Below are 27,411 nucleotides of genomic sequence, written 5' to 3'. Positions count from 1 at the left end.
GAATCATTATACCTTTCTTGAATTGAATGATTTATATAAGACAAGATACTTGGAATGTACTGAAATTACAATTCTCAAGGCTAGTGAGGAATGAAAGAGCATGGACAACATGGAGATTCAGTGTTATTTATGCAGCTGTATATATAATCTAATATGCAATTATTGAACCTCTGAGTTATTCTTAGCAGAGATGGCAAGATCACAAAGGCTCCTGGCAGGATGGGTGCCTGCCTCGCTGTCCTGATACCACCAGGAAGTGGCAGCACAACAATGAGACAGCACAGGCACTGAAATATGTCCTCATTGACAGTCTGCTTCAACTTCACTCCCCTGGAATGGAAGCTTATTTACTGCACTGGTGTTAGAACATGAACCTTAGCAGAAGCTGAGGTCAGGTTTAATGAGAGTAACTCTTCGGTGTATGTGCAGCAGTGCATGATGTGTTTTATTGTAATTATTTCCTACTAGAAGCAAATCTCCTTTCTCCTCTCTCATCAGCAATTCCTACTCACCCTCTCATACAGTTCAGTTTTTTTGTATTATGACAATTTCTACTCAGTTTTCTTCTTAAACTTGATCCTGGTTCTCTCTACATCACTGAGCTCAAAGCATTTTTTCACTGCTCTGTGCCAAAAAAGTCATGGCTCTCTCATATATTTTGTGATGTTTGAGGCTATTCCACTGTATTATTTGTTGAGATAATCCTTGCATGGACTTAGAGCAGCTCTTTGGGCCCAGAGCTACACCTGGTAGTAAGTGTTGAGGTTGTCCTGTGCTCTTTCAGCCTAAGGCAGTGTCAGAGCAGGAGGCAGTGCTGGAGGAGCCTCTTCTGCACTCCTGCAGCAGTGTGAAAGGCACGTTGCTCTTTGTGCTGTACATGATTTAAGATCTACTACTTTAGAACTGTCCCCCGATTTTTTTTCTGGATTTGGGAGTTTGTTTGGGGTTTTTTAATGGTTTGTGTTGACCAGAGTTCTGCTGACAGAACAGGCAGCAGAGAGATTTGGTCCTCACTCAGCATTCTTGTCTAAAGGAGCATCACAATCACTCTCAGAATATTTTGCTTAATTATCGTCTGCCTTTATTGTGATTTTACAGAGTGACGTCTTTAGAATATTCATTTTTTTTCCTTTTGTCAAAGTACACGGTAATACTTCCAGCCCGTGCCAGTGGGATTGCAGCATCTATGGATCGCATAGGTTCATTGAGCCCCGTCCTTCCCTTGCCAAGAGTAACAGTGACACCCTGTGGCAAATTGAGTAGAGGCCGTATGCTCAATTTCCTTGGCTTCTTCCAAATTTGCCTCCGAATTTCTTACACGGCAGGGAGTGTGACAGGAGGAATTCCTCCCCTACACATAGGAGGGCTGCATCAGGTTGTCATCTGTCTCTTATTAGACGTTTCCAATACTGGAAGACATGTCTAATGAGCACTTTAATTCTTAGATATGGAGAACACTCTGCCCCAGATGGCCAGATGCTCGTGGAGGTGGAACACAAAACAGAAATTGAGAAAAGAAAATTTTGCATTTCAGTTTAAATTGATGTTACAGGAATATACTGTTCTTCATCATCATTCATACTGCTTTTCTGTAACATGGCAACAGTCTATTGAACCACATCAGATTGCAATGACAAAGATATCCACAATATAAAGGTATCCACAACACAAAACTTACTACATAAACAACTGCAGGTGGAAGTTAGGGTCATCCTTTGAACTTCTTACTTGCACCATTCCTTTGGTTTTTTAATGAGTATAAACAGCACAATTGCTCTGTAATTACTGACATCATTCTGATTCCAGCCAAGGCCTCACTGCACAGTACCATGGTTCTACTCTGCTATCACATGCTAATGTAAAAGCCATGTACCCCAGTTAAACATTTTCCAAAGAGTTGAACTTATGACACTCAGTAAGTGCTACATGGCTGACTGAATAGTATGGGCTGCACACTGCAGGTGGTTTAAGCCTCATGCATGTGAAATAGCTGACAAAAGAGAGTTAAAACTCCATGAGAGCAAGTGGTCTGCTTTTGGCTGTTTTGGTGGTTTTGTGGTGGTGGTTTCTTTGGGTTGGGTGTTGCTGGTTTGGTGGGTTTTATACGGATGTAGGAAGGAGAAAAAAAAGAAATATTGGGCAAATATCCCTGTGAAGCTTCATTTGAATAAACTCTTATAGACAGATTACCTTTAAAAACTAATGAACATGCAGAAAAGAATGTAATAAATTAGGTTTTGTGTCCTCTGTGTTGAAATTTAAGGCTATTATGTCTTGTCCAAGTTTAGGTGTTTGGGTGGCAAGGCAATCTTCTTCAAGCAGTGGAATAGACTGCACTAATCAATGTCTTATTCTTAAAAGACTCTAATAAGCAAGCTACAGAAGTGTCTATGGCAAATATTTTAGGTAGAGTGGGATCTATCTCAAAGTGGAGAAGTGGAGCAGCTGACTTCCTAAGGCTCCTCCCAGTCCTTCTTTCAGTGACTTTATGGTTGTGTCAGTGAACTTTGTGATTTAAATAGTATTTTGTGCACATCTATTATACTTTCCTATGTCTCATTCTGTTGCTCAAGTGCCATCCACACAAACACTACCTCACACTACCTTGTTCCTTTTGTGGGCTTGGCAGGCTTGCACTTGGTGCACAAACCCAGACTCACAGCATGAGCTCTTGTGCTGAACAAAGAAAGGACACGATTTCCACCATCACAAGTGGACCTTGGTGTCCCTGAAGGACTGGAACACAGGAATCCCATCGGACATCACCATGGGAGGAAAAAAAAGAGACAGCTGTGCTTCCAAGCACTGCTCTTTCCTTCTGTTTGGCTTTCCAAGATCCCTGGGGATCAGTTTTCAGAATCAGTTTCCATTTGGCAAAAGCAGGCTGCCACAGCTCAGTGTGTGCAGCACTGCCCCGTGGCTGCAGAGCTGTGTCTGGAGAGGAGTCTGCTCTGCCATGTTCAGATGATCAGAGAACACTCCAGTATCAGAAGCACTCTGAATTCTCCCCTGAAGGACTGGCTTATCACATGGGAGCACTCCCTGGCAGACAATGCCAACGAGACAAGGCTGACCTGGGCCTCCCTCCACTTGGCACTTCAGAGTTTGAAGACACTGCTTGGCAGTAGGTTGAGTATTATTTTATTTGGGCTTTTACTTATTTGCTTTAGCTGAGATTTGGGAAAAAAACATTTTTAAGGCAGAAAAAAGTAAAGTTGGATAGGGTTTCCTTTGTTGTTTTATATCTGGATCAATCACACAAAATTTTTGCAAGAGAAACAATTTAATTAATGCCTATTTAAATGTTTCTGATTCCTTGTATGCTCTTCATATCATATCAGATTTTCTTGGATACAGACTTCCAATTACAGAAGTGAAAAATTATTCTGGTTTTGGTCTGCGTCTTTTTGTTTCTTTCTTTGTTATTTTCTTTTTTTTCCTTTTTTTTCCTTTTTTAAATAGAACACCAGTGATAGCTTTTCTACTGCACATGGCTAAATATTTAAGAATATATAGGAATACATACAGGAAGTAAGATTGAATTTTAAAGACAATTCCTGAGAAATATCTACAAGCATTTAATTGTCTCTCTTTAGGGAACTGGGCTTTCCCCTTAGCTGCCATTGTAAATATATTTCACAGGACATGGATGATAACAAAACTGCCTCTGGTATTCCTGGTTTGTATCAGAGTAGCATTGGGAGCCAGAGACGGAAAAGCTTCACGTGTCTTTGAGACTTCAATGACTTTCAGCTATAGAAGAAGTGAATATAAACTTAGATGTTAATCCTGTAAAGATGTATGCATACACATGATTTTTACACTCTACACTGACTTACTGAAGTTAATGACTGTAAGTTCTTGAAGCAGTTTTTTAAATTCTTTGTTTTATATATGGTGACTCTGTGGACTAAAATGTCTTTTATGGAAGTGATATTTGCCACTGATTTTCCAGCTAAAAATATATTTTTCCAATACTAGCTGAATGAAAGGTCAGTGTAGAGACAATGATTAAGGGCAGTGTAGAGACATCCTATTAATTTATTTAGATTAACAATACTATAAAGTCTGTCAATTAATATTATTTTTGTGTATTAATTACTGTTAATAGTATAAATTAATAGGATGCTGGATGAAGTATTTTATTTTTTCATGAGGGTTTAATCCTGCACGGCTTACAAACATGAGGAGCAATATATCATGCCATGAATGAAGAAGTAAAAACAACATATATTTTTTTCTTGTCTAGATAATATGCCACATGGGTGCTGATTTTCATATGTAATCTCTTCTGGGAATGGAAATTATTATCTGGAAATAATGTGAATGCAATTAGCAATTTGAGTCTGCTAAATTATTAAAGTCTACTTAAATATGATGAATCAATTTTTTTTACTTCAATGAAAATTTGTAAGGAGATCATAAACTGCATTTTATTTTACATTAGAGTCTCCAGACTAGGTTAGATTATCACCTTCTCTTTAGTTTTCAAACAATTCTAAGTTTTTATGAATATATTGAAGCAAGTCATAGGAACACATGCCTAGTAAAAAATACCCTATATACATCTTTTCTCTTGTGTCAACTCCCCTTGGTTATTAATTTTAAAAGTTTACAATACTTAAGACCATGTAAGTTGTTTCTTATGTTGTTTATGAATCATCTAAGTCTACAACTACATTATATAACACTACCTAGTTTTCACACACAGAATATTTGCAAACCTAAACAAAGATTTTCTGATGTTGTCTTGATTTTGAAGATTGGTCTGTTTAGTGCCAATTCTGTCTTCCCAGGAAGTCAATAGTAGAGAAAGTCAATATGTCCATTGATTTCAATTAACTAATTTGTATCAAGGTGGAGAGCCTTGCCAAATTCATATGAAGCAAATGATAGCAACTTGCCTTTTTTGTTTAAGGTGGAGGGGTGCAGGTGCATATAAAAGCATATAGCTGCCTGATCAAGCCTGCAAAACTGGAATGCCTTTAGCAAACTAGGTGCCAGCTTCACCAGTGTATTACTCCAGTTTTACACAGTGCTAAATTTCCTGACAGCAACTGGAGTAGTGCAGTGGCAAAGCAGCACCTCAGCTCCACAGGCTCATTGCCAGATATCCAAGAACAGCTTGTATTTACTGCTGTGAGCAAGCACCTGTGCAGCAGCAGCAGCAGCAGCAGCAGCAGCAGCAGCATGTCATTTGGTACATGCAGGTAATTGGCATTACAGACTGGAACAACACTAGAGTCTGCCTAGTTAGCCAGGTAAACACTCATCTCTCAGACAAAACCTTGCAGTCATGGTCCAGCTTCTCCCCATCTTGGAACCTCCTGCTTCATTTGGTGGATCTGCTTCTGGAGTTCATCTCTGTCCAGCTTCATTTTTGCTTCTAGAACTTGCCGTAGAGACCCGATGCTCTCGTAGATAGCTGCAAACCCTGTTGCAGGTGAGAATGGCATTAGTTCATCATGAGGAGAAGGTATCACATCACTGCTAGCAGAATGCACTTCCATAATGCTCTGCTGCAAACCCTGTTGCAGGTGAGAATGGCATTAGTTCATCATGAGGAGAAGGTATCACATCACTGCTAGCAGAATGCATTTCCATAATGCTCTGCTTTGCACTAGGAACTCAGCAAAAGTTCTGAAGGAAATGGGGTGTAACTGTGTGCTGAAGGCCCAAATGCCCTGATGGCAGCCCAGCTATGGCTGTGCCTGCTCTAGGGAGAGCATTTCTAAGCTGGTGTCACCCCTTATTGCTCTTTCACACTTAGTGAAATCCCTCTTAATGCCACAGGTGGAGCCATTACATCTGCCCCAAAAGTATTTAAGCTACTTTGATACAAGCAAAGACATTTTGCATATTACTGTGAGTGGATCACTGTCACCACAATTCAGAATAAAGAACTGGATAACTATGGTCCTACCAGCATTGACTTCAGCTTTCATTTCTTTTATATCTTCGTTTATCTCATTTTGAAGTTTGACAATGCGAATATTTATCTTTTCTTCAGTCTGTTTTGCTTCGTGTGCCTCCATGGTTATCTTCTGCATTTCTTCTATTCTCTCAATTTTCTCTGCCATTTGGTTGAATTTCATCTCAATACCTCTCTCACTCATTTCCTAGAGCCAGGAAACAGAATTTTAATTATTAACTGTGCATGTGGAATAACTGTGGCCTTTTTAAAATATGAAATAGATACTGATTTATCATCTTTTATCTGGAATTCAAAATTTAAGGAATTACAATTTTTCATAAAATCATTTCAAATTACTTGATTAGTGTAGGTTAAAATACTGATCTATTTAGCAGTGATCAGATTCATTTAAAGATTCTCAAATTGTAGGTATTAGACTTGATATTGATATAGAGACTTTAGCATATTCTGAGGCTATCTGAAACTCTCACTCAAATAATATCTCAATTATATCATCTTAGTTCTTAATAATGCTTTTGAATGCTTCCTGAGAAGTATTACAGGACATTTGAGTGAAACTTACAGTGCTTTCCTTAAAAGTCAGTGAGAGTTGGTCGATTTTTTGCACAAGCTCTTTTTCAGTCCTTCCATGTTCCTGTTCCAACCAGCTCCGTGCAGACAAAATCTGATTGCTGAGTTCCTCAACAGCATCTTTCAATCTAGGAGCACAACAGAAATTAGCAGATGCAAAGGAGAACTGGTCATTGAACAGAGACTTTTTTCTGAACGTGTTCATAAAACCACAATTTAATACATTCTTCACACCAGATTAAAGTGAGCCTTTGAATTTTGTGGCTATTAAATGGGATATGGTAACATTGGTTTAGAAAATAAAGGTAGAAGTTCACAGCAAATTTATATGAAACACATTACAAAATTTGAATCATAGTAGATGAAAATCCTTTGTGACATTGAAAACAGAATCTGGTTATCCATTCAGATTATAAACTTTATGTCCATATGTATCAAATCTGAGCAAAGTTTTGGTAGCCACTTATTCTGGTGACAGTGCTGGTTCCTGTAGCTCCACTTACATTGCCTGTACCCACCTCAACTTTACTCCAACCAACTGTGCCAGTGAAACTGCTTCTTTTCTCCAGTGAATATGTGAAACCTGCATTGCATGAGGATGGTGATGAGCAGTAAGAGATGAGGATGGCGATGGTTTATACCAGGACTGCTACTGAATGAAATGCCTGGAGAGGAGTTAACATCTGAATTGAATGTAATCACCCCATGTAATGTCTGGTAGTACAGAGTATTTAATCACTAATAATTTAGGTATTTCAGTTATATTCATGCTTGAAGCCAGTTTAAAGCAATGGCACTCTGTGAGTGCTGTAACTTGCTTCCTGCTTGCTTCAGTTGAACTTTTTCCCCTGCTCTGGACAGTCACCTCCAGCATTCATTGCTTCAGACAGCTCTTACAGAAAGGCACCAGGCCACTCTGACAAAAACCCTTAGTTGTGTACTTTGATATAAGTTCTGCCTGATAAGGAACTTAATCAACTTTTCAGAATTGCCTAACCACATTAGGGGCAGAATTCTTGGTGAAAGCAAGTCCCTCTTGACCTCTTGACAGTCAGCTTTTGTAATATCTGTGGAGCAAACACACATATTCATAGAGATTCCTGCTTTTGTAGGTCTGAAGATTATACCAGTCAGACAGGGAAAACTGAGGCCAGACTGGGAAAATGGAGGCCCTACTCCCAAGGTGCATGGCAGCAGCAAGGCTTCCCAGGCACTCACTTTGTGTCCAGAGCTTGGAGCTGTTGGTTGCTCTCTTTGTAGGCAATCTTCAGCTTTGCTTCTTGTTGCATTATTGATTGCTCTACTCTGCTCAGCAGATGAGAAATCTGAAACAAAATTCAGAATTTTCAACAGCATTTCATCACAGTTCCATTTGGGACATTTTCATAACAGTAGAGGTCTAATAGAGAGCTCACTTTTGCTAACATTTCAAAAAATTATTAAATTTGCATAGTTTACTTTATCATGAAAATATACTATCTCTCAATATGAAAGTATCAGCATTTTGAAAACTGTAAATTTTTTTGCTGTAAATAATGTGAATAATTTCGTCTTGAAAATGCCTGCCCCCCCCCACCTTTAGACAGCTGAATTTGCATGATCCATATATCTCCAAATTGCCACATAATCAGAATAAACAAGTGCCCAAGCACTCCACCAATACTGAGGGATGTGCTCCATCACTTTGTGTGTAAGGGCCCCTGCAGTGATAGAAATGCTGGGTTTAACTGGGGAGAAGTCATAACTACAAGAGAATATTTGCTCCAAAACAACCATCCCACTTTCTCAAAGCATACTGCTCTGCTTCTCTACAAGATGAAGGACAACATGCTCCTGGCATGCTAATATACTGCACTGAGGCTTCTTAGAAAGGCAAAGTACATTTTAGCCTTTTTTTTACCCACCACAAAAGGAAGATGTAAAATACTTTTTTTGACCAAGAAAATGGGAAGGCCTTGAGATGTGACATTAAGGAAAAGGATTCTTCATATCTCCAAGTCTCTGCTTGTATCTAGTGCTCACTTCCATTCTCAAACCCAATGGAAGAGAAACCTGAGAGACAGATTAATGAATTCACAGAACCCAAAGCTAGTTGTCTTTTGCAGACCTTCAAAACTTGTGTTCAAATACATACAGGATCATCCTGGGAAGGCCAAAACATACAATGAAAGCCACAGAGACTTGCATTTTTTTTTGTTGTAGTTTTGTTGAGCATGTGCCTTTACATACTAATCCCTTCTACACAGATGCTGCAGGAAGAAATGAAGGAGCTTTTCCAGCTAGAGCAGTACAGGAATGCACCTAGGTACAATGTTCAATGTAATAAGGATTGTGAGCTGATACACCTCTCCATTTGGAAATCTGTGACCTCCCAAGATAATAATTAACAGTAATGGAGTCTGTGTGAATTAGACTAGAACTCTTACCTGTACAGGGATTGCCTTGGTCTAAATACCTTACCTGTATTTCTGCCTCTTTGATTTTAGATTCTAAGATCAGCTTGGAGGTGTGTTGGTCTTTACTTAGACTCTGAAGTCTTTCATATGTAATTTTATGCTCTGCAGACAGCCTGGCTAACCCAGCATCACACCTGTTTGAATAGATAAAAAAACCAAAACACCAGCCAAATAGAATATAAGGTCCAGGCTTTTAAAATTACCCATTTCATACTGGCCATTTCTGTGGGATTCCTGGCTGCCTAGGGAAGCAATTTGGGACTGTAAAAGGGTAATACATCTCATAGTGTTCAGAAAATTGCTCCCAAATAGGTCTGAAGCTCAAACAGTCTGATAAACAAATTCCATTGTTCTTGGCACTGACATGATATGGGTAGGCTGTGTTATCAGTCAGGGAAATCACCTCAGAAATGCAAAGATGCAGAATTTCATTTCCATGTGTTTTTGTAATGCTCTAGAAGATATCTGATAAGGTGTGTGTGTGTTCCCCTACATGATTAGTAGCCTAAATAACTGAGGACCATTTCTTCATTATTGTAGCTTTGCATTTTTATTTGTGAACTAGTAGTACACAGCTAATATGTGTAGTTAACAATGTGGGGCAAATTTTATGGTTCTTAGTCTTTATTTAGGTGAATAAATAAATTGTCATTGAAAGCAATGGCAATTTTGTCTCAGAAAAGGCTGTAAAATTAAGTCCTGGAACATAATAATTATTGTTTCCTTTTGTCACATTGGAACACTTCTTGATGCTGTAGCATTTTCAGGATAATTATGCTATAGAACATGTGTACTTTCTACCAGATTTTAAAAATATTTTGATCAGGTGGATTTCATCTACAGTAATGCAGTGAGGGCATTAACTAAGCTGTAAAAATATGACTACTGTGATTTCAGGAGTAAGACCTCTGTGAAATATGACTCATATATTTTTTTTTTGCTAAGAGAAATATGTAATCATCAGTGTTACCAAATTTGATATAGGAAACTGATGAGGAACAGACAGCAGTTACAATCTGAGGGAGAAAAAGGCAGTAAAATAGAACAAGCTGAGGCATGTTAAGTCATTATCTAAACCAATGACATACTTTGTCATCTTTTTAGTCACATTTCAGTTTGAAAGCTTTCATTTCAACATGCATTTTCATCACCTCAGTTACAGGAATTGCCATGATCATTAAACATGAAGGGAAAGTCTCAACTAAAATGACAAAAGGAGCATCTGCTTATTATTATGGTACAGTTTCAATATGAAAATAATCAGTAATGTAAAATAGCACATAGGCATTATAAAACTTGAGGAAATTGATTTCTAGTGTAGCAGTTCAGCATTGTGAGACCTGTTAGTAATATCTGCAGGAAGCCTGGCTAGGGTTTACATAGCAGTGAAAAGCTTGCAGGGCTCACAATCAGGCAGTTTCTAAAGAAAGACAAAAGAAGCCAAATCTCTCCATGTTGTTACAATCAGAGAGAATTAGAGAAATGGAATCATCTTGCATCAAGTCACCAAAAGGTCATGGGCTCTAAAAAATGGTTAGTTTTGTTTCTCTGAGGCATGGCAGAAAGTGGCAACAGCCTTGAACCTACTGAAGCAAATTTAATCAGCAAGCACCTGTGAATGTTTTTAAAGTAAATTAGTGGTTTGGGTTTAATCACCCAGCATCTCTCTTCTTCATGGAATTCAGTTATGCGGTCAAAGGGTTCATGTAGTTCCATGGTAACTGAAACATTAATATTCTGACAAGATGAATTTAATGTCTGCCTGGTATGCACAGATCGGATTATTTTGGTTTATCTTCTATATCTGTTGTACACACTCACAAACACGATTGGTTTTGGCCTGGAAGAAAATATTACTGTTCAGCATCAAAGAAATCAAAAGACAGGCAGTTGCTCCATTCAGTATCACTGGGGCATAGAGAAAGTGAGAACTGTGCCATTACTCTGCAGCTGCTGCTGTATGCATGTGCTGTCATGGTATGGAGAGAGCTTTAATGTTCCTGGTCTATTATAACAGGAGATGTTTCAATTTAAATGCCAATGTTTCAGTGAAAAACAAGTAGATGGAGAACAGGGAGTGAAAAGCAAGTTGAAATGCTCAGTGGGGCAACTGGGCAAGAGCAGCAGAGCTGGTGGATTGTGCTGGCCTGGGGCAGGGAGCCCAGAGCTGCCCTCATGATGCCACCTCCCACTCAGCAAGGGCCAGAGAGCAGCACATTTACTGCTCCTGGAGAGATTGTCAGTGTGGGGCAGCCCAGATGCATCAGGCTCAATCTGTCCAGCAGGAAAATCTGCCTACGTGTAATGAGCCCAGGTTGTCTGAAATGAATCAGTTCTATAATGTAGATAAAGTCATTTATATATGCAAAGTAGGTCCAATCTGAACACACAATTGCCATTTCTCTGGATGTTTCAGCTCTCAGGAAGCTTTTATGAAGACCTACTGCTATCGTTCCAACCAGGCTGCTGGATTTAAACTTTCCAGACAAATGCTCATTATCCACAAGTAATTCTCTAAATAAATGATAAGGCACTAATGAATTTTATGATCTGTTATCACTAGAAAAATAATTGGTAAATCTCTATAATATAAAATTGACAACATAAGAGACAGGAGGCTGGAGAATATGATCTACTGGCATAGATCTAATTTCCTGCTAATGCATCGCTGAGTTTTATAGAGGTAATATTTTTTCTTAAAGTTAATGATAATGTTGATTTTTAGCAATAATTCAGGACTGTGATAATTACACTTTACAGATTCATCAGTAAACTGTGCTTATTGAGAGAAGATCCAGAGACATGAGCTGTAATGTGTAGTCTGTCACCTTCTGATAGCAGTATTAGTTGATTCTGTGATGTGAGAGAGGTATGCTGGAATTTCACTCCTGCAGAGCAGGGGGGAGTGTGGTCTGGGGCTGTGCTCCAGAAGTGCATGTAGGGATCCCTTGTTCCCATCATTAACAGCACTAGCCCTCAAGAAATAATGAGACAGCTGTTTGATGATATATTGACATGTTACAGAACAGTTGGTGTTAGGAAATAAACACCCTCTCTCCGATATGGAACTTGAATAGGATGTTTAGTATGCATGAAATTACTGGAACTGAAATTTGGCCAGAATCCTAAGATGGACACTGAGGTTATTACATGACATGGGGCTCATGCTTTGGGATTTACTGTCTAAACTGATTCCCACTGTCCTTCTGCATGCTGCCAGCCTGGAGCAAACACAGCTCTCAGAGCTACTGCAGCCTGAGCCTCTCAATGGACCTTTGCTGTGGCTGAAAGTTGATGCACAGGAAGTTGGTAACCCACAGTAACTTGATCGAGTTTCTAAGGTTTCGCTCTGAACTCATCTGGAAACTAGCAGCACTAGAGTAAAGTGTATTTCATATAAGGAACATTGGCTAAAGTAATCAGAAGGTGTTTATCTCAGGGAAAGTCTCTGTGTTGTGCCAAAGGCACAACAAACCACTGTCTTGGCATAATCTCCAGCTAGTGCTATAATCATCATTCACTGGAACACTAATTTCAAAGTAGAATATGTCTGCAAATAAAGGCAAATGGCTTTCTCTCATGGACCACTGCTTTAAATTGCTTTCTCACAAAGGGAAGATTTTTTCCCTCATTCAGGAATTTTTAAATTTTTTTTAAGAGAACATGCTGAATAGAAGCATAGAATGCAGTATGGAAAGTACCAGTTAAAGGGCAATAAACTGATTCTCTTATGGGAATGAATACAAATAACCTGCATTCGTCACACAGTCTGACATAAGGCACATGGGTATAATCTCATTCCATTTGCAGATAAACTGCAACCTGGGCACAGCACAAGGGTGGTGCCCTAAGGAAATAAAGGAAGAAGCCCTGGCACAGCCTGGCCCATCCCCACCCTCCCACACTGAGGTCAGTGTCCTGGCCCTGCAGTGACACCCATGCCAGCACGAGTTCCTTCGCTTGAGTTCCCTGACTGAGGGCAAAGGCATTTTGTCCCCCAAGGTGTCAGTAACAGGGCTGCTCCACACACAGCCCCTCTCAGGATGTAGTATCATCTCAAAGTATTTTTATAGAAAGAAGCAGGAAGATCTAAACATATACATTTTGGGGGGCCTTCTCAGCAGGATAGATATGTGAATGTGTATCTCTCTATAGGTTTTTCCATCAATTTTCTAATTTGAAAAAAATAAACTAGTTCATTTGTGTTTGCTAAAGGATAGTGCATAACTTACTAACTGTTTAATTCTTTTTGAAACCTCTAAAGTATTTTCTACAAAATGGGCTATGAAAGTTACAGTGGAAGCTTCAGACAATTGAGTAATTTATGAGAAAACCTTAGTTCAATGAAAATCCCTTCTGATTATTTCTATATGCTGTTGAAGGTTATCACTAAACCAGGTGACATGCAGAAAAGGAAGCAAAATTATCTGCACAATATAGACAACAGGTGAAATTCAGGACAAATATAACTCCACCAAAGTTATTCCCCAAGCAGCTGTAGGCCAGGTTATGTCCTTTTCCTGGAGCTGTACACATCCTCTGTCTTTTGTGTTCAACTTTACAGGCACTTAAGCAAATGTTGTTGTGCTGAGGTTTGTGAATTTGTCATTGATGGCACAGCAGAAGCCTATGCAGCCACAGAATTGTGACCAGGAGCTTCAGGCAGCCTGAAAACCTCTGTTACTGTACAGTTTTCTGTTCCTTATGTGGCATGTAGCCCATGTGGGATTTAATATGGGTAACCACTAACTGAATGTGCAGATTTCTACTTCTAAAATATATGCAAAAATGTGCAACTGTTTTGTTCTTCACAAGTGCAGATTGTTCCGTGCTGCCTTTATAATTGTGCTAATTAACGTGTTTCAAAGACACGAGTCTAACCACAGTACTTTTTAAAAGCTGAACCAAATCCAATTTCCCAGGGAATTTGAAATAATTTATTTAGAACTAATTTCAGGAATTTTAGGAATTAAGGGTGATATTGTCAAATTTAATATGTAATACTGGAATGCAAAGTATTATTATTCATTTTCTTGAAAATACAGAGCAAAATTGTCCTTGGAATTTTGCCAAAGTTGAATTCAATCCATTATCATTAATACTTCAGGATTAAAATAAGATTAGCTAGCCCCCAAAACACAGTTCCATGGGGACTTTTACCTTGCAACTCTTCCCCGAAGATCTCCTAGGCCAGAAAGCTGCCGCATTTCAAGACTCTTCAGGGTAGAATTTGTTCCATAGCTGAGATTGTCTCTGACTCGTATCTGTTCCTGCAGCATCTACAGAACATTCATATGCAAATAAAAACTCAGTATGGCACATTTAATGTACACTTTAAATGTCACTCATTATTTTTCAGTAATTCAGTATCCTCAGATGCCATTTTATTATTACTTTATTCAAACCTTTGTCTTGTACTAAATGTACTAAACCAGACACTTTTAGTTATTCTATTATTTCTTGTTATTAGTGTCTGATCTGCGCACAGCTACCACAATATATATAAAGTATAACTTGACTGAAATGGAGACTTAAATTATTTTTTTCTCCTTTCATTTTCCCCACCACACCCCTGTTGTTCACTGCAGCAGAGGTCAGACATGAAGTCATGTGTCTGCCTAGGATTAGGTCATAAAAATGAGCACTTGGGTTTGGTTACTTCGTGTCGTCAGTGAGTCGGAAGGGAAAGAAAGTTTATTATAGAGCGAAGGCATTTCCTACTGTTTATACAGCACAGCCTTTGGACTGAAGTTGAGCTGGGTATTAGTGTCACATTAATTCATTTTTTCAAGATTTTCCAGTGCAGCTTTTGAAAGCAAGCTTATTAGAACCACAAAGGCTCCTGTGTTTATATGCTAATATCCTGTGCTATTTTCATAGCCACCGAAAGAATTATGTAATTTGCAAACACTTTTTCAAGTTGTAAAAACAATTTATAAGCTTACAGGATCTTCAGACCTTGTCTGACCTTTACTTATCCCGCGGTAAACGTGGTTAGGAAATGAGAAGCAGTAAGTAGCTGAGATGGCATTAGTGCCGTGCAACATTCTTGCCATACCTCGATGTCCCGGTTGAGCTGCCTCACTATCGCAGTAATGTTTCGGATGTGCTCTTCGAGGAGTTGCCGTGCCAACCGGTCACCCCCCCCTTTGTTCTGCATTCTGTGCAGCGTGGAAACAATGTCCTCCTTAATGCGAAAAGCGTGTTCCACAAGAGCTGCTGTTGTTTTCTCATGGCTCAGGATTCTGTCCTCCAGCTGATCCACCAGGCTGGCGGATGCCAGCGGCACCGCTGTCAGCGCCTGGCTGTGCAGCGGGATGTTCCGGACCCGTCTGGGGGAACAATATCCACATCTCGTTAAGTTCTCACACAAAACTCTGCAATGCCTTTGCACTGGAGACACTGTGACACTGTCTAAGTGCTGGCAGTGCTGGGGAGAAGCCCCAAAATACACCCAGACAGAGTGCCCGCTGCTACAAATAAGTGGGTGCTGTGTTGGCTACTGTGTGTCTTGTACAAAGGCAGGTCAGGTTTTTTTCATGGTCTTTAAGGAAGCTTACAAAAGCATGGGATCTCAAGGAAAGTAGTTACAAAAGTATTCAAAAGTAGTTACAAATTCAAAAGTAGTTCAAAAGTAGTTACAAATCAGAACTATAATTTGATTAAGAATCCAAATTCAAACCCTTCTACTGAGTTTCAAAAGTAATGTTATTTGTCTTTACAGTTTTCAGGCTTAATCAAAACTATAACAGTTGAAGGTAGGTATTGTAAATGAAATGAAACCAGATCAGAATTGAAAAGGAATAGCTTGTGTCAATCCCTTTTCTGTCTCTATAGCTAGCCTGTAATACCATACAGAAGCTTGTTCCCCTGCAAACTGGACAGGAGCATATGTGGGCATAGAAACTAAGGAGAGACCAAATTTATGACAAGCTTCTCATAGTCTTAGAAGTTAAATTTCCCCCCAAAATAGCTTACATTCGGGTATCTTGAATAATTATCTAAATTTTTGAAGAGTGCTCTGCATTGCATAGTTCCCATGGAAAGCAGTGGAGCTAATGGATGCTGAAAGTAATGAAATGAATCTGCTAATGCATGCAACCTTTTCCTGCCACTAAGTTCTGTAAAGAATAACAACATTTTCAGAAGCGTAAGTAGAGGATACAAGTTCAACCCCACTTCAGAAAAGGAGATTTTTTTTCTAGAAACTCTTATTTACTGTGTATTCTCATGTTGTTTCCTGTTAATGAGCCAAATTAGCAGTTCAGTTTGACCATGGTTGTGGAATCCTTTGAACCCTTCATGGAAATCCCCAGGGCCTTGCCCTGGATGAATAGACCATAGAGTTTTCCCCACCTAGGCTGAAAGAGAGGACTTATTGATAGAGATGTATACAAAGGTCACTTTGGCTCTCTGTTTTCACAACTCATTCCATGCTATTTGAACATGGCTAAAGTGTTCTTGGATTTCTAGTCAGTGAGATGTAAGCTATTGAATTTCTTTGGGAAATGGCTAAGTAAAAACTGAGTAAGGTCTTGTAATTTGGGCTATGATTTGAATGTCTATGGTTATTTCACTTTGCATTGCACACTAATGCCAAAGTCCCAGGTCACAGCATTACTCTATGCAGGCAATTAAGAGATACATAATACTTTGCATCATAAAGATTTTTGGTTTTATATTCCAGACTGTACCTTTCAGAAGGGGCAAGAGTTGGGAAGATCGGGCTTCGGTGGGCCATTCTCTGGTCAATAATTTATGTCTGTTGAAAAAGTACAAATTGAATTATTGAATAGATTACATCTGCTACTGAAATGACTTAAAGCTTTTGCTTTCAGTGCACCTTTAAGCTAAGTGTAATATTATGCTGACACTGGTGATCTTGGCATCCAAATATTGCTAATGCAATAAATGCAAATAAAACTTAATACAAAAGAATGAAGACTAAAAACTGCTAAAAACCTTTTTATAGTGAAAATTATACTCTTGAAAAGACAAGGTTGACAGCCTTGAAACTGAAATCTGCTGTTGACCCACATAACTGGTTTGGCAGGACAGAGGTTAACAAAGTCTTGTCCCCAATTTTCTACTGGTCTCTGACATCAATTAATCAATTAATAATAAAATAAGGTCTATAGGATGATCATAAAACTTAAGGAAACATTGACTGGAGAATCAAATACAAGTGTTTCAATTCAGCAGATTATTAGGGATAAGATGTTTTTCTCATAAAAGCATTGGCAATCAGAAACCTAAATAAAATGTGTGACATCAGCATAGTTTATCAAAATTGAGTCTTGTATTAATTTGTCTTCAAATCTAAATGACCATGCTTTATGTTGTAAATAAATTCTTCTGTAGTAAGAATATAAATTCTGGTTTTAATTTTTAGATACAGCCAGACAGACTGTGACAGACATTGCAGCAGACTAGGTCTATTAAATAGCTTCAGAAAGATATTTTAGCGTCTTACTGTGAGACCAGTACCTGACTCAGCAACTTTGTCCACTGACAGAAATTAATTAAAAATATATTAGCCTCAATCAAATCCAACTAATCTCCCCTCCATAAAACAAAAAACATTTTTAAGTATAAAGAGAAGTAGTATGGCCTGAGCCTGATCTCCTTGGGAACCTAAAATCCTCACTGCAAAATAAGGCTGGTGTATGAAAAGAAGCTTACAATTGCCGATGAAATCCTGTGCAATCTGGGAAAGATGGGGTTATGGAAATACAAAAGTCAAATATCGATAATGAAGGAGCAATAGGGCTACCCTCTGAGAACTCAAAATGCAAAGCATGTTTGTGCTTTAGAAATGTATGAAAGCACTGACTGAAAGCAGAGAGCAAACATTGTCACAGTGTGTGTGTTCTATTTATAGCACGGCTTCAGAAACTACAAATTAGAAAAAAAACAGTTTTAAGAGAAGCTGGGTTGCTGAGCAGCAGTGACACCAGACAGGAATTCAGAAGGTCTGAATTGAATTCCTTGCTCAATCTCTGATCTTGTTGACTCTGGACAAGTTATTTCCATGAGTAATGACTCAGTTTCCCTATATGTAAGAGAGAGAACCATACCTACCTCTCCTTGTTTAGGTTCTTACATGGCTATAAGTAAAAAGCACAGTGTAAGAGCTGGGGGTCATTGTGGTGACTTCTGCATTCAAAGTCCTGCACAGATACTGAATGTCCAGTTCTGCAGTCTGCTCCTCACACTCGTCATTTCCCACTTGTTGGATTTTTAAGAAGTGCCAGCACTCTGCGAGGGTCCCTCGTGGTCACAGCGCCAAGCACCCAGTTCTCAGTGGGCCTGAGACCTCTGGGCCTTAACACACCTTAATCATCTTGATGCATTGAAGCTTTTAAGCATAATTTAGCTGTAAACACAGGAATTATCCCACTGATTTGGGAAGAGCTATGTGCACCGCAGCAGCAAAGCACTGGATCCTACCTAGAAAAACAAAGAACAAATATTAAAGTCCATATATCTAGCAGCATCTTAGTGAAATTTAGTGAAATACACCTTACAAAAACCAGCCAAACGGGGCTTTAGTCTCACAGCCTTCAGTACCCATTTATTATCAATTAGAAAATAATGTTTGCAGCTAGCTAAGCATAGGTTGGCATGAAGTCTTAACTCTTTCTGCCAGTCTACCATAAGAAATGCAGCTAAATGCAAATATCTGGAGTAAGTGCGGCTATGAAACAAAAGTTACACAAATGAACTTCTCGTTCATTTCTCTTTGCTCAGTACATGGTGAAGCATCTCATCATCAGATATCAGATCTGGTCCAACAGTCAGAAAGGGTCTAAGACTTTGATTGGCAGTTGTACAAAACTTTGCTGCAGTTTGGAGATATTTGTAATTAACAAATAGGTGTTAGAACTAATGGCAAATTCCTTCTCTATGAGAGTAATACCAACTTACACTAGTAAATAGAAACCATAAGATGTTCTATAAGAGGAGTATAATTTCATGTGGCTCTTTCTATGGCAGTAAACTGGAGTCAAGTAAGATATCATTTGAAATACTGGCTACAGGTGCTTAATTTATCTTTTTAAAATAATGTTGTTTCCTGCGTGATACTGCTATAAGCAATTTAAGTCATGATGTATTAACTCAGTAAATTTTGGCTGACTGATTTAAGCTACTGAATATTCCAAATATACTTGTGACATGGAAAAGATACAAGTTTTTTCCTATTTGGAAACTATATGGCTGATTACCAAAAATAACAGTTCACTTGATACTTAAGGCAGGTTTTCCATACAGATGTGCAGTGCTTCCTTAGTGTTTCTTTAAATCACTGGCATAAGATATGTAAAAGCTTGAAAACAAAATCATCCATGGGATGTGATGAAGAAATACTTCTAGCAATGTGCAGTTCACTCCTTGCTATTTGTGCTGTGGCATCCCTTCCCCACTTCTCAGACTGCCTCGCATGTTTATTTTCTGTGGGATCTCCATTTCTCCTGCTCTGAAGGATAATCATACCTGTAGTGTTCAGTTTCCCATCTTCCATGATAATCTACAACTAATGCTGTAATGTCTGCGCACCTCGGAGTGTTTTTCACGTTCATTCTCACATTATGCCTGCGAGGTAGGAAGCGTTATTATCCCTGAAAATACAATTTCCTTCTGTTGCTGGTAGGGAAGTGAAGCACGGGGCGGGCTATGTGACTTGCCACAAGTCACACGGGAATCAATGTAGACTGAAATACCTGCCTCGGCAAACACTTTAATCACTCTTTCCTTCTCAAAATAGAAACCGCTTTGGTTGCTGCACAGGGAGCGTGTGACGGCACCACCCCGGCAGCCGCCAGATGCTTCCCAGTGTTACTCTCGAGTGCGTTGGGGCAACGCTTCGGAGTAAGCGGAAAAGTCCCTGTGCTGCAGCTCGGCAAAGGGATGGGTCAGAGCCAGGGAGAGCCAGGGAGAGCCAGACCCGTGCCGAGCCCTGGGCGCGCCTGTGGCACTCGGGAACACGCGCTGTGTGTGCGGCGGGAGCCGGCGGGGCTCCCCCGGCAGCGCGGGCACCGAGCCCGGGGCTCCGAGCAGGGCCGGGGGGCTCCGAGCCGGGCCGGGGGGTTCCGAGCTGGGCCGGGGGCCCTCTGGAGAAATAGGTGCGATCGGCCCCGGTGCCGGCCCGTGCCGAGCCGCCGTGAGCGGGGGAATCGCGGCGGAGCGATCTGCCCTGCTCTGCCCTGCCCTGCCCTGCCCTGCCCTGCCCTGCCCGCGGTTCGGCCCGCCGGGGGTCCAGGCCCCGCGGTGCGGGGGTCACCGGTGGGCGCAGCGAAGGTTGCGGGGACACGGGTGTACGACAGCCGACAGGACACCGCGGGGCAGACAGCACTCTATGGCCATGCAACACGGGGGGACAGAGCCGGGACAGCCTCTGCGCTCACTCACCGGTGCTGGCTCAGGGCAGGGCAGGGCTGCCCGCCGCTCCCGCGCATCCCCGCCGCCAGCCGAGCCCCGCTCCGCTCCGGGCGCGCTGCCGCCGCGGGAGCGGCCGTTCCCGAGCGCCGTGACCGCCGGTGCGCGGCCGGGGCTCCGTCCGCCCGCCCTCCCGGCCGGCTGCGCGGAGCGGATGGGATGGGATGGGATGGGAGCGGCTGGGAGCGGGGCGGCCGCCGCAGGCCGGGCTGCGGGAGCGGGAGCGGTTGCCAGGACGCCGTCACCATGGGAACGCTGCCGCCCTGGCGGGGGGAGCCCTTCGCATCGCCCCCTCCTCGCAGCGATTGCACGGCAGTGCCCGATCCTGGGGAAGCGGGGAGGGACGGGCAGGGCCCGCAAACGGCGGCGCTCCCTGCGGCACGGGGGGCGAGCGGCGGGGACCGAGCGGGGGCCGTGCCCGCGCCTCCCGCACCAGCGAACGCCGGCCTCCAGACAAAGTTCGGTGGTGACGAACAGCCGTGACTCTGAGTTTCTGGTGGTGCAGAGGAGCCGAGAGTATGACTGAAAGCATGGGTTTTTCCAGAGCATATATCAAATCCTGTCAGAACACATTATTAAAATCAATGACAAATATTATTCTTGTTTATAAAGTTTCCATGTTACATTTTCAAACAAGAACTAACATGCAGCTTCAGTAAAACTTCATATATCACAGCAAATAAGATCCATCTGCTTGCACAGCAGAGGCGTGTCAGCTAAAAGAAAGTATTACTGGAAAAACAAAGTCCACAGAGGGTGTGTCTGCCTTCACTTTTGTTTCCTGCTTGTGTCATTCCTTGGACTTTGATACGACCACCTTGGGTAAACAAAGTATAAGTGGAATCTGAGAAGAGCTTACTGCACCATCTCACTCTGAAATAGCAGATTGTCTCTGATTTTAGTTAAAATCTATGCAACATCACATACAGTTATATAGGAAAACCATTGCAGGACTAAGGATTTGGTAGCTGTGAAGGATAAAAGGATTACACCATGCACACTCTATTGTAAAAAGCAAGGTGAGGTCTGAATCCACACTCTGGTTGACCTATTTATTCTGGTTGACCTATTTATTTTAAAGTAGTTCCCACGTCAAAGGATCAGGCCAGAGAGAAAACATGCCAGAGGTGCTTTGAAAACTATGAACTTGGAGTCAAAAGACTGTAGGATAATTCAGCTTAGAATGAACCTCAGGAGAACCGTTGTCCAACCTCCTGCTGCAGCTGAGGTGATTGATGAGGCCAAATGCAATTGTTCAGGGTTTTACCCAGCCTGCTCTTGAAAACCTCCAAGGATGGAGAATGTCCAGCTTTAGTGGACAGCCTGTTCTCATGCTTGTTGGCTGCTGAGGAAAGAACATTTTCTTTATACCTAGTCTGAACCTCTCCTGTTTACATTTATATTGTTGTCTTCCCATCATGTGCCACTATGAAGAGTCCGAATTTGCCATCTGGATGACTTCATCACAGATACTGGAGGGCCCTGCCAGGTCCCCCAAAGTCTGCTCTCATCAGGCTGAGCAAGCCCTGCATCCTCAGGGATCCAGCTCCCAACCATCTCACTGCTGACCTTGCCCAGTTTCCTGATGTACACAGCTGTATTCCCTGACCTGCCAAATATCGAGACTATCTTCATGTCCCTGTGCAGTTTTTGTGCACCTGTCTAGAAGTTTTTCCTTGCTAAAGGACTGCCCAATGTTTTCTTGACTATGTATGTCTGCAGAGTAGAGCTTGAAAGTAAATTGTTAGTTAAAGCAAATCAATTAAAGTTATTTTAAGTTAAAAACATAACATTTGTACCTCCTACTGCAGTCTAGGAAATAACATTAAAATGTAGCTCATGCCTGCTTTCCCCCTCTGGCCCTTCTCTGGCAACAGTGGAGGCCAAGAGATAGGGACAGGGCATGTAAATTCTTGTCTGTTCTTACACTCTTTCCAAGGCATCCACACCACCAGGATTTGAAGTGAATGGTCTTTGGTTTGACCCATACTGATGCACTTTTCATCTTGTGTTAACAGAGACAATGATTTTTTGTACTTGTATCACTTTCTTGATGTTTCTAACTAAAGCAGTACTAAACTATTGTATTTTATATCATTACATCTTCACTGTAATTAATATGGAACATAGAGATTTATTTTCTTAAAGGAAAGTTCATATCACAATCTTTTTATCAAGGCACAACATCAAGAATATTAATTTATTCTGGGGTCTTCAACTGTCTCACTCATTAATTGAGCCCCACTTACCCAATCACAGAAGTACAGAACAGAGCAATTTAGGCTGGAAGGAATCTCAGAGGGAATATGGTCCAACTCCCTGCTCAGAGCAAGGCTGATTTTGATGCTGGATCAGGTTTCCCATCATAGCATAAAGTTTTCATCCTTAAAGCTTGTGTAATGTTGCAAAAAATCTCTCTCTGAGGGGAAAAAAAAAAAAATCCTTGTAATTTTGTTGTTGTGAAGGTACATGGCTCAGCTGCATTCAGTGGCAGGAACACAGGAGGCAGAACTCCTCGGTTCCCACGTCTTTGTGGATTTCTTCCAGGTTTATAGCAGCCCTGCAAATAACAGCATTATTCATACGTTTTGGTTTGCAGTCGGAGAAAAATTCAACTCCCTGAATTCTAAGCATCTCTTACATCTGAGGCTTCTCTTAATCAGATCCAGAGTGAAAGAGCCACGTGCTGTTTTTCCTCAAAAAGCCTCAAACCAAGCAGTGGATGTAAAAGGGCTGGTGACTGTTGCTGTACTTTTTATTCCAGTGGTACTTCAGACGGACACGTTGAACACGTTAAGGGCATGTTTTCTGAACAGGAATGCTGCTCTCATTTGAGACCAACAACAGAGAGCAAAGAAAAAATTTTATTAGGCATAGAGAGTTAAAGAAAGCTACAATTATTATACTATTTTCCAACCTGTCCTAATCACTGATTTCATCACATTTTAAGTCATAAAATTCTTCCAATTTGTTTTATACATGCTATTTTGTTTCTCCCCCCTATATTTCACAAGAAGAAATTGCTGAATCCATTTTTTATTTCCTGTAAGTAGAATTCTACATGCTCCAAGTGTAACTGAAGGCAGAGTGTAACCATCTACATTTTAGAAGAAAATGTTACAATTCAGAAGTATCTTTATTCTTTGGAAGACAAATACAGGATAAAAAACTACACTAAATTTTCAAAGTTTTCTTAATCTAATATAATTTGTTTTTCTATTACAAAAATCCTTCATCTTTGTAAGGAATATCAGATTATGTGGTTTTCTAACCAAAAGAATGATGTGTTGCTAAGGGTATTAAGCCTTATTTTAATAGCTTTCAAGCATTAATTTAATTATCAATTAAATTGTTGTGGTCAACAGAAGACAAATATGTGACTTACAAAACTAATTTCAAATATAGTCTTTAAGTAAGAGAAAAGCACTGATGCCTTTTTTCCCCCTTGCTGTCATTTTTAGCCAGTTAGAAAGCAGTCAGAGCGGTGCTTATTTCATTACAATTTCTAATCTTTTCCAGATTCACTGACTTGTCATAAGAGTTATTTCTTTCTGAAGCCACAATAGTGTTTTTAGAATGGTGAGCAAGGGAAAGCTTTATTCTGTGGCTTTTCCAAAGATAAAGACCTTGCTCTTTTTGCAGTCAGTTTAGTCTTTGCACAGTTTAGCACCAGGCTGATCCCTGTTTGGTGCTGGCACACAGCGTTGCTCAGACAGTGGGTAGGTGGAAAGGCACGTGTGAGTTGCCAGCTGCACCCTGTAGTCACTTCAGGGAGTGCTGAGCCTGGACCAACCCCTGCAAGTCCCAAATGCTAAGCTAATAATCCTCCTGAGACACTGAAGTGAAGCTTCAGTGAAATATTTCCCCAAAGCTTGGCACTAGTGATCAATATCAGGAGAATCAAGCAGTGCAACTGTTTGCAGCTAGAAAATATCCTCAAAATAATTCTTGATGTTAGCACTTCTGTGCATGAGCTGTAGGTGTTACTAACCAGACAGACTGTCAGACAATACACACACTGAAAAAAACTGATGGGACTTCTTGATACAGGGAATTTTTCTTAAATCTTTTCAAGTTAGGTCTTTGAAAGGTATCCTGTCCATACTAATGTTTTTGTAGAAATGTCACCACTTCTAAGTTTTTTGCATCATTTTAAAGTTCAGAGGTTCCTCTGTAGGCACACAGTTTGTGGTGATTGGGAGTGGGGCTGTGCCTCATCCCCAATGGGCACAGCTGTGAGCAGCAGGTGAGCAGCACTGCCAGCAATGAGCCATGGAGTGCCCAGGGGCACTGACCAACACCAAAGGGAGCAGAGGGCACACAGGTGCAATGCATCAACATGAGGGGTATAAAAGATTGGGCTAAAGCACAAGGAAGAGCAGATATTTTGCAGCCTTTTGAAGTGATGTTCCTCTGTATGGACAGGCTCCTGAAGCCCTCTGATAAGGTGAGGTGTTACTGTGCATGGGTGAGTGCTTAAAGCCTGCTGAAACTGTGTGGGGATGCTCTGTGTATCATGGCTGTCTCAGCTGTGGCATTGCTGTGACATTCCTCTTTGCTCTGCTGGAACTCCTCAATATGAAAATGTGGGTTCTGCCTTTCTCAGGGATGAATTGTACATTCTGGGCTGGAGAAGCCCAGGCATGCAGACCATTCAGGCACACCACCACTGACATTCAAGGGGAAATGTTTTCCCCTGCTTCTGAGCAAGGATGTTGAATAAGTATCATTCAGTTAATACAGGCAGCTTGGGAATTAGATGTTTATCATTAAAATAAGCAGAATGTTTAAAAGCATGAAAAGAGTTTATTGTGAATTAGACTGTGCTTGGTCCACCCAGTGCTTAGCAAAGGTTCATGCATATGCACAGCACTGGTTCTTTCAGCTCCAGAAATTTTTTTCAAAGTCATCTTGTAGTCCATATAAAGTAGATGGATGCAGTAGCACACGTTCATTTCAGTGAACCCAGGACCAGTTTCTTGGTTAGCTGGCCAGTGTGGATGCACTTTTTAACTATTCTTCCACAACCTTGGTTCTTGTTATTCATGACTTGTTATAAAGATGTTTCTATGTATGTAAACAGACATAAATATAAATGTCTTGAGAAAATTAACCTGTACATTAAACAGACCCACATCCAAAGCAAATAGAAAAACCTACAAAACCCATATTGATTTTCTATCTTCTGTTGGCCCAATATTCATACACTGTCTGGACTCTTGCAGGACTGTTTTAACTGCTTTTTATCAGCCTCATAATTTTACATAACATTCCCATGTTCAAATGAAATACTAGGCAAATTTTTTTTTGTTCTATTTCCATAAAACTGCTGTACTCACCTTCTGTAGAGAATCAAAGTGTGAAACTTATCTCCTGTGAAGTTCTATGCACTATTAGCACTATCAGATATATTTTTGCTTTAATAGCTGTTGCAGGTCATATTTGCTACCCAGCTATTTTCTCAATGAAAATATTACCTACCTCTCCTATCAATGTCAGCCAACAGCCAAGAATCCACTATGGAAATCCCAAGCTTCACATGATCAGTAATTGTACAGTACAAGCTCAGCTGAGCAGTGTTTTGTTTATTCTTCAAAACCAAGGATGAAACATGCCCAAAGGACTGTTGTGTTTCATCCAAACCACCAGAGGCTGTGGGACATGAGAGAGGGCAGGTAGTTGAAGTTTTGTCCCATATTGTGTTGTGCATATCAGGGTGGTTTGAGTTTGTAACAGCTGATCAGCCATGTGTTTAATGTCTGCACCCCATCACACCTGTCCTGCAGGCACCTCTGTGAGGATGAAGCCATGTGCTGAACAGCACTGTCCTTCCTCTGCACTGGCAGATCTGGCTGCACAACCAGCCCCTGGCTCTGAGCAGTCAGAGCAGTGTTCCCCAAAAAGCCAGAAGTGAATGTGCTTATGCCTAATCTCTAAATTGGTGTGGACACAAGTCTTTATCTTGTTCATAAAAACAATGGAAATGAAATATGTTTATTGTGTATAAACTACTCCCTATTTTTTCCAATAACTGCCCTTCTTTTTAATCAGAAATAAACTAAATCCCAGTGCAATCTATTGATGAAACCCAGGATCTTTACCCATTCTAAGTGGTTTTCAAAGTGGTTTGGAAGAAGTATCAACATATGACTCGGGGTCTGGCTGTTGTTATGATTGTTACATTATGTTGTTTCCATTTTATTTATATTCTGGCTTAGAAGTGGCATTAGAAATCCATTAGAGCAAACAGCAGGGCTTCAAGCCTGAGGTGAAACGTTTGCTAACAGGACTACAGTAGCAGCTTCGGGCGGGTTTATTGGTTTGATCGCTTAGAAAGCGCAGCCCCTGAAGTTGTGCTGGTTGTGTTCTGGTCAGAACGAGCTGAGCATCGTGCAGTGGATGCCGGCTGCCTGCAGGCGCCTGGGCTGTTCCGCGTCTGAGAGATGCCTGCAGGGATTGTTTCAGCATCCCCCCGGTGACAAGATGCATCGTGCTTCCCAGTGTTTCCAGGGCCAGCAGCACCTTAGCTCTGTGGGTACGAGGGAGGAGGGCAGTGCACGCAGCACGCTTGCGGGGGTCCGGCCGGCCCCGCCGGCTGAAGGCGTGTCAGCGCCGTGAGGGGGAGCTCATCCTGGTGCTTCTCCCGGTGCTCATCCCGGGGCGCTCCAGGAGCAGCGGCCGTCCGGGCCCTGGGCCGGAGCGCGCGAGCCCCGCGCTCCGGGATTCCCTCAGGGAATGACGTCCCGGCGTGCGGCCATTGGCTGCGCCGTGGCGAGTTCTCCATTTATGGACACATCGGCGGCGCGGGGCAGCCCCGGTGCCGGCCCCTCGCCCCCTCCGGCCCTCACACTGCGCCGCCGGCCCCTGCACCGCGCCGCTGCCCGCCCGGCCCCGCCCCGCCGGGAGCTGCGCGCGCGGGGAGGGCGGAGCTGCTGCCCCCTCCCCTCCCCTCCGCCCGTCCCTCCGTCCCGGGGCGCCGGCGTGTCTGGGCAGAGCCGCGGGCAGCGCAGCGCC

General features: G+C 41.5%; 2 protein-coding genes across 2 annotated transcripts in view; one reads left to right on the top strand and one right to left on the bottom strand.

The window, feature by feature from the left end:
* Positions 1-1,056: 1,056 nt before the first annotated feature.
* On the bottom strand, positions 1,057-20,731 carry FAM81A (family with sequence similarity 81 member A). Its single transcript, XM_071441657.1, has 10 exons — positions 20,371-20,731; positions 18,043-18,411; positions 16,656-16,723; positions 15,020-15,293; positions 14,122-14,240; positions 8,966-9,095; positions 7,724-7,830; positions 6,498-6,633; positions 5,924-6,119; positions 1,057-5,434 (listed from the first exon to the last, which is right to left on the bottom strand). The coding sequence occupies exons 3-10, from the start codon at positions 16,700-16,702 to the stop codon at positions 5,295-5,297; spliced, it is 1,149 nt and encodes a 382-aa protein (XP_071297758.1). The 5' UTR covers positions 16,703-16,723; positions 18,043-18,411; positions 20,371-20,731; the 3' UTR covers positions 1,057-5,294.
* Positions 20,732-27,031: 6,300 nt separating this feature from the next.
* MYO1E (myosin IE) overlaps positions 27,032-27,411 on the top strand; it is a 76,993-nt gene continuing 76,613 nt past the window's right edge. Inside the window, 1 exon segment of the mRNA XM_071441642.1 lies at positions 27,032-27,411. Coding sequence (XP_071297743.1) covers positions 27,133-27,411 — 279 coding nt within the window. The 5' untranslated portion in view covers positions 27,032-27,132.

This window comes from Agelaius tricolor, unplaced genomic scaffold, assembly GCF_023055355.1.
Source record: "Agelaius tricolor isolate 1412-34295 unplaced genomic scaffold, bAgeTri1.0.p SCAF_16, whole genome shotgun sequence".
NCBI classification, from domain to species: Eukaryota; Metazoa; Chordata; class Aves; order Passeriformes; family Icteridae; genus Agelaius; species Agelaius tricolor.
The sequence above is the reverse complement of the archived record's forward strand: the minus strand, read 5'-3'. Positions and strand labels throughout refer to the sequence as shown.